We start from the raw sequence: 7,993 nt of genomic DNA on the forward strand, positions 1-7,993 counted from the left end.
AAAAAGAAAAATATGCAGAGAAACAATCTACTATACAATTATATATAATAGACCCCCGTACGTACGTGTTTCATAATGGGTTGGGACAAGAAAATTAAAAAATCATAAAGAAAAGTGTTTTTTTTTTCTTAGGTTTTCCTTTAAGCTGCTAATGAACTTTAGCATCCTCCAAAGTCCCTAACTGAGAAAGAACTTTTCTCTGGCATGTTTCCTGCATGGCGTAGCCCCAGAGTGAGTGACACATCACCAGCCGTGGTCCCAAACCTAATGAGATTACCAGACCCAATATTATTGTCAGCATTCCCAGAGATGGTCCCAAAGTCAGCTGCAAGCACGCTGCCACGGCGACACGTGTCTTCGGTAGCCATATTTGATGATCTGTGCTGGTGCAGGCCTTCCGAGCTCAAGTCCTGGGTCGCCGGGAAGCAGAGTGACACAGGCGGTGACACCTCGGCGGCGGTGGTGATGGTGGTAGAGTTTCCCTGCAGCTTTGCTTGGTTTTCCGAGAAGCAATGTCTATTGATTGCGATAAGTGAAGGGTCGTTTTCAGACGCATTGGCATCGGATCTTTTGCCTGTTGGCGTGGTAGTTGTTAATATTGTTGATGCTGTTGGTAATATTGATGCTGTTGTTGTTGATGTTGGTGTTGTAGCTGTCGTTGCGGGCATTGGAGTTTGTGTAGTAGTACTGAGGCCAATAATATTGCTGTTTTGATTCCTTATAGTTTCTCCTTCTGATCCCTCCTGATCTGTATCCTCCTGATCCACATCTTTCGCTTCTTGCTGGTACATCTCTTCCACCATGGGTTTCCACAACCGAACCCTGGCATTAATAAACCAGTTTGAAACCTGAAACAACACACATCATGATCATCATATACAAGATTATTAAATAACTTGCACTCCAAATTAACATGTCCTGCTAGCTCATTGAAACAATTAATTAAGAATACTGGCATGGAAGGTAAGTCATGGAATGGCCGGCCGGTGATCATCATGAAGTGATCATGATCAAGTAGTATTACTTCGATCTATGAATATAATAATTTCGACCCTAAATAATCATCATTCCTAGCGCTATATGCATGATCAGTGACAAATTATCTTTTTGTTCTTGTTTCTGGCCGGGCAAATAAATTATTTATTACTACAGATGCTTTCAACCACTTCAAATGTGTACGTTCCCACTGAAAATATGTATTGCTAGGCATATAATGACTACACGACAGAGTACCAAAAAAAAAAAAAAATCATTTGCATTTTCTTTTGTAATATTGGTGAAGAATTAAACTATACGTACGATTGCATGGTTGCATATATGTTACGTATTCCAAATTCATATATATGTGGTCAGGTCAAATATAAATTGTGTATATATATATATATATATTATATGTAAATGTAAATGACTCGTTTGCAAAAACTTTGCAAGCTTATGTATATTTTAAACAATGAACAATCCTGCACTAAATTTGATACTCAAAGATCTGAAAAGGCCTTGAAATGACAACCCTAATTAGCTTGGTAAAACACAACAGTCAACCTAGCTAGCTTATTAATTACAAAGGTCGCTCCATTAACGAGCCTGGATAACTTACTTTTGTAATTATTAAGCCGATCGAGTTAGTACTACAGGAAGACTTGGGAAGTACTTGAAGAACTTCTTTCTTACTGTATATGTACCCTTAGTCATGAGTTGTACACGACAGATAAACCACGAACAATTCATAATAGTTCTATTGTTTTGTATATTAAATGATCATGTTAAGGACGCAATTGGCCCATTTCTGCACCGTGTGGTTGGATGGTGACATTGGAGATGTGTGTGCATGTACTGTGTCTGTGAGAGAGAGAGAGAGAGTCAAAGCTGCAAACTCTCTGCATGCACGTCTCATCCGCAAATTAAACTCTCACGTCTACCCTCTACTGCATGTACTTTAATTAGTCCGTTCCTTTCTAATTATCCTCAGAATTTATGTCGTGATGGAAAAGAGCAAATGCAAATGAAAAAAAAAAATTTAATGGAGGAATTAAGAAACACAGTAAGAGAAAGACAACTAATTAATTAACCAGACAAATATAACTCAAACCATGCAAATCCGACCGAAGTTGCTGCCGTTTCCTTCCTTAATTAATTACAATGATCAGTCCTTTTCTTCCTTGTTAGTAAGTATAATTCAAATTATTATTATTTTATTTCTAACCAATTCAAGGCTTGTTTAAAAATTTAAAATATTTCAGAATATCTGTAAATAGTAAAAAAATTGTTTGTAACTGGTAGTGAGATGATTTGAATTAAGATGTTTTATTGAATTTTAGGAAATGAGAGAGAAAAATTAAATAACAATATTATAAAGTTAAAAAATTATTTGAATATATATTACTTTTGTTTTGAAATTTGAAAAAGTTTTATTGTTTGTTGTGTTTTGTTTGGAAATTTGAAAAAATTGTATAAGGTTTTGTGTTTAGATAATAATTAGGTAATGATTAGATAAAAAAGTTAAAAATTTAAAATTAAAAAGTATTTTGTGTTTGAGTGGTGTATAAGAAGCAAATATAAGAGAATATATGAAAAGAGTTATATTACATATAATCACTTTTGTGTATTCCTTGCACGCTCCACTGATTTGATTGACCAAAACAGTTATTTTATACTAAAAAAAAGTAATGCAGTCAATCACATTAGTGAAGTGTGCAAAAAGTACATAAACATAGAATTTTTGATATGAAAATAGCTTACTACACAAACAAGCTGGCCTTAACCTCTTGAAATAATTAGTACATGATATATGATGTATGATAATATGTGTGTGTGTGTGTGTGGAGGTCTTGATTGAGTTCTAAAACTAATTAGTCCACATTTTACCTTCTTTCAAACAAATATTAATAATTAACACGTTCAATTCACTTGTTAAGGAGAATTTGGCTCACAGATGAAATAAGTGTTACATTATATATATAATATATAATTTCAATTTATTAAACTCATCATGATTTTCTATTAACTTCTTTTGAGACAATTGGAGTAACAACTCGTATTCCGAAAACTTATGTTTTTATATAGGATAGTTGGTGATTTAATTGCCACGACACTATTAAAACGTTAGTCCTAAGTTCAAACCTTTGTAATTCTATAATAAGTTATTTAAATATGAAATAAGTTATTTAAATATTCCAATATATTCTCTAAAGTTTTGTGAAAAATGGTTATTGTAAGCATTACTGGACTTCTCAATGCACGCGCGGCCACGCAGCATCCAGAAAAGATTCTCTCCTTCATTAATGTAATCTGAAGATTTTAGTCCTGGTTTATATAGAGATAAAGGAGAAGTAGAGAGGACGAACCTGATTTCTCGATAAGCCAGTCTGCCGTGCCAACAGGTGTTTATCTGCATCGCTTGGATACCTGAGAAAGAGACCAGAAAATGACATTAAAGTTCTTGCCCATGACGTACGTACAAAGAAACACCGAGCATTCTGTTCCCCTAGACGGGATTGGATCATTTCCTTGTTTGCCTGCATGGGCGTGAGAATCTAAGACAAAAGAAAGAGAGATCCAGCGGCAGGTAGCTGCTTGCTGCAGCTCAAGTAAAGCAGACCACTACTCTCCTCAGCACTACTGATGCGTCTTTATATTATCAGTTTTGAGAGAGAGAGAGAGAGAGAGAGAGTTGATATAGCTTAATTAATGGAACTCTTTTTACAGCTTTTTGATGTCGAGCAAATTCATTATTAATAAAGGGCACTGCATTAATGACTCGTGCTCTAAACACTAATCAAACAGCCTTAATTTTAACTGAGAAATTAATGAAAAAGCATGCAGTATATATGGTTTTAGGAAAATGCTAAATGTAACTAAGAAAATTTTACAAAAAATTTACTTATGTACATATCACTTATTGATACGTTGCAAATCAAGAAATTTGAAATTCAAAATTTAAATTTAAAAAAAAAACTAACAAAATAAATCTTGTCATGATTTTATTATTTATGATCGGTTGATGTTTCAACTTTCATGGTTTTGATAATTATTAGGTATGCTGATATATATAAGGTAAAGGTAACATACGGGTGAAGGAAATGCTCGAAAAGCCAGGCTCTCAAGATGTTCACCGAACGTTCAGGCAACCCTCGTTGGGGTCTCCAAGCTTCTTGTTCCATCATCCCCATTTGATGAAAGGCTCTTTGCTGTCTTAGGCTTTGCTCCAGCAGTTTAAGCCTTGGAGTCTCTCCCTTGGTTATTCCTGAAGTCCCCGCACCATCTTTGTCTCCGAGAAGCTCACAACTATGCTTCAGTTGTGCTGAAATTGCGTCTTTTAGACACCGGAAATGCCGTGACATTGCCTTCTGTGCAAGAGCTGTATAAGGGACTGCCGCACCAAAACCCATAACCAGATCGAATGAGTTCATCACCATTTGCATTTGTTCACAGTAGTGGTTGTATCTTTGATCCACCTGCACATAAATGTCGATCGGATAAATAATAATCAAATTAGTCAATATCCTCAAGATTTTCGAGTCCTGTTAAACACTATAAAAAATTAAGGTACTGCTCTTTTTTTTTTTTTTCAATAAATAAATTGTGAAATTGCATATGTTATGATAGCGTACTGATCTTATCCCGTTAAGACACATGAATATGGATACCCGCACAAAGTCTTTCAATTTCAGCGCTGATTTAGCTCGATCGATCGCCCACCAATTAAGATAAGTACTACGTAAATTAAATTAAGAATTAAGCAACGACTTGGAATAAAGAAAGTCAACAAAAAAAACACGTACTGCGAAAAATGAGTAGTTGAGCCAAAGAAAAAACAAAAAGAATTAGAAAGACGAATCCCCATTGGCAGATCTAGTTTTATATAAATATATACAGGCCTCGAATAGCCTAAGACGACTGATTCATTGCTCATGAAGGAAACCCAAAGCTGAGAAATAAATGCAGCTTCTTGCACCAAAGCCTGCTACAGTAGTGACACGATGGTTTAAAGAAGAAAGAATATGATCCCCATGTATGATATCTTCTTTTCCCAATACAGCCCCCGTTAATTTGTGCACATGAGTCAACTAATTATAAGGAATATCATCAGTACTGGCTTTACCTACTATATATATATATATATGTATATATTCAAGAGGCAATTGCGTTCATGAAATTAATTACACTTCCTACGTGATGTGGCGTGTGGCTTAGATATATTAGCCATGATCATCTCCATCTCCAATCACAAGGAACATCTCACCTTACTGGCGGATGCAATAATTAATATTCCCATTATAGTAGTCTCGTAGGTAATTTTCACCAAACCAAAACACCCGGTTTTCTTATATAATTAACACACACCCCCAATCCATTCAGTAATATATATAAAATATAAAATTAAAAAGAATTGAAGTGTGTAATCACACGCAAATGATCCTATATTTCACCAGCCGGCAGCTTGTAGATACGGATGTGTATATATATATATATATATATATATATATATATATATATTTAGAGTGTCAATTATATGAAAACTGGGTAGAACTTTGATTTTGTCCTGGTGGTTTTTAAAAGATAATATTGAACTAAATAAATAGGCCAAATGATAATTGACTGCTAACTTTTGAGGGGAGAGATCGAAGGTGAGGAGAGTAAGATTACATGCCTCTTCAAGCATGGAAAGAAGTTTGACCTTCCTTCTTTGATGCTCAATCCTGTCAGCTGCTGACAATGGAGGGAGATCCTTTGAGGATGATGAAGAACCAGCTGCACCAGAAGTAGTACTGTTACCTGGATTAATGGAGTTAGGGTTTGCGTTGTGCTTTCCAAATTTGTTCTTCTTGAATTGCCCCCTACCAACACTGCAGAACTCTTCCAACAATTCTTGGGCGGCTCTAACATATTTTGAATTCCTTAGCACGTTCACCATACCTAATGATGAGGACCCAATCCCAGCATGAACCTGATGGTTATTATGAGCCACTCCTTGTAAATGCAATGTCTGGTTATGGCCACCCAAATTCTTATAATACTGAGCAGTACTCGACGATGAGCCTCCAGCTCCTTGATTATAATAAAATATCGACCCACCATCCCCCATCCTCAATTCCTCAGCTTTAGCCGCTTCCAGATGTTGCAGCGAAGACGATAGAGACAATGAAAGGCCTTGGCTTTCCACAACCCCTCCAATTTCACTGGCGTTGTTGAGTTGGGCACCAGTGTTACCTCCATCATGACTGCTATGATCGGGTACCCAAGTGAATTGTCCAAATGCTCCTTCAGCAGCCCCAGAGGCTGCAAACCCTTGATGAAGAGAAGTGGATGGGTTTGGAAGCAACATGTGGAGAGTAGAAGAAGTTGAAGGAGGTGGAGGAGATGGAGATCTGGGCTGTGGATTCATTAGAAAAAGCTGCATGGCAGCGGCTGATTCCGCGGCATTAATGCTTGAAATCTGAGCATGATGATGATGATGATGATGAGGCTGATGTGCTAGATTATCACGGCTATTCACACTATTCTGATTTTTTGCATCTCCCAAGGGTCCGAGCCCCACCACCATCCCTTGTCTGTTTGATCCGTACCACTCGTTGGCCACACCTGTTGCCACCGGCTGTGGCCGCGGGGTCCGAAAGCTCGGTGCCATCGGCTGTTCTAACAAGTCTGCAGCGGTAGCACCCCCAGAAGGGAAATTGAACATCTCTGATAACATCCCCGCCGTCTCATACACCGGAAGGCCCCCAGGTTCTTCTTCATCAATCCCCACCAGTTGTGGCGGTGACTGCTCGAAGCCTTGTACTCTCAGTTTGTCCCTCCGGATCTGCTGGGCTATGTGGTGTTGCTGTGCTTGTTGATGATGGTGATGATGATGTTGCTGATGTTGTTGCTCATGGTGTGACACGGCGGATCTCTCAAATCCATTGGAGAAGCTGAAGATGCCGTGTTGGTAGTCTTGGGACATAGAACTGGCAGAATTGGACTTTTCTGGGATTGAAATTGAATGGTGGGTCTTTAGGTGCGAGAAAATTGGTGTAAGTGGAGGTGTTACTAGTTCCATATCAGAATCATGATCTTCATCATCATCTCCTTCTTTTGCTCTTGAGGCACAACACACAGTACTGTCTAATTCCCTTGCTGTTCATTAATTGATAACGGATCAGCCATGAGAGACAATCAAATGGAAGAATACCCATCATGTATCTTGAGTCATTCATCTATAACGAAAAAAAATAAGAAGGAAAAAGACTAGTACTAAACAGAAAGAAGAAAGGAACAAACAAAGGGAGCGAACAGGATGTGTCTTTGTTGGTGTGCTTTTTTATTTTTATTTTTATTTTTTACTTCCCTAGATCATCATTTTCAGCTTTGTTCATCGTGCGTGTGTATTTATATGAGTGTGCGTATGTACCTCTTAGAGTTGCAGAGAGTGAAAGGATGTAAAGCTCTCAGACATCGTTCTCTCTTCTGCGGTAATTGAAAGCTTCCTGAATTCCTCCTCTTTTCTCTCTCTCTCTCTCTCTCTCGCTCTCCCTTTACGTTGCTCCTTGTCTGTCGTCTTTCTCTTTCTCTTTTTCTTTCTCACTCTTCAGCTGCTCTCTGCAGTATAAGTGTTTTTGCAATCACCTTCCGGAAAAAGAGAGATGGAAGTTTATATGCTATATATAAAATGAAAACGGAAGCTTTGGGGACAGATCATATCTCTCTCAAAAGAAATTCAAGCCGGAGAGAGAGAGAGAGAGAGAGAGAGAGGCCGTCGCTTTTCTTCTTCTTCACCTCCTTTTTACTCACCAATTATTATAACTTGTATTTATTCCATTTGTTGAGCTCATTTTGTCAAAGAAGATTTATATTAAATGGAAATATTATAACATGTAAAAGAAGACAAACGTACAACATATAAATACAAAAAAAAAAAAAAAAAAAAAAGGACTTTTGATTTATTATTATTTGTTCTAATTAATGGACAGAAATGGCCTTGTACATAAAGATCATCATGAGCACATTATATATA

General features: G+C 37.2%; 1 protein-coding gene across 1 annotated transcript; it reads right to left on the reverse strand.

Annotated features, from left to right (window-relative positions):
• Positions 1–13: 13 nt before the first annotated feature.
• Positions 14–7,771, reverse strand: LOC121246692 (BEL1-like homeodomain protein 2). The gene is made up of 5 exons (XM_041144925.1): positions 7,391–7,771; positions 5,651–7,116; positions 4,069–4,454; positions 3,345–3,405; positions 14–848 (listed from the first exon to the last, which is right to left on the reverse strand). The coding sequence occupies exons 2-5, from the start codon at positions 7,037–7,039 to the stop codon at positions 159–161; spliced, it is 2,526 nt and encodes an 841-aa protein (XP_041000859.1). The 5' UTR covers positions 7,040–7,116; positions 7,391–7,771; the 3' UTR covers positions 14–158.
• Between the last annotated feature and the right edge of the window lie 222 nt (positions 7,772–7,993).

This window comes from Juglans microcarpa x Juglans regia, chromosome 1S (assembly GCF_004785595.1).
Source record: "Juglans microcarpa x Juglans regia isolate MS1-56 chromosome 1S, Jm3101_v1.0, whole genome shotgun sequence".
Classification (NCBI taxonomy): Eukaryota; Viridiplantae; Streptophyta; class Magnoliopsida; order Fagales; family Juglandaceae; genus Juglans; species Juglans microcarpa x Juglans regia.

Bases quoted from the DNA above. Each gene is read 5' to 3' on its own strand.
- LOC121246692 (XM_041144925.1), bottom strand. From the start codon at position 7,039: ATGGAACTAGTAACACCTCCACTTACACCAATTTTCTCGCACCTAAAG. The intron at 3,406-4,068 runs GTATGTTACCTT...TCTCTTTCTCAG, and splicing joins TTCGAGCATTTCCTTCACCC to GTATCCAAGCGATGCAGATA. The intron at 849-3,344 runs GTTCGTCCTCTC...GTGTTGTTTCAG, and splicing joins CTGGCTTATCGAGAAATCAG to GTTTCAAACTGGTTTATTAA.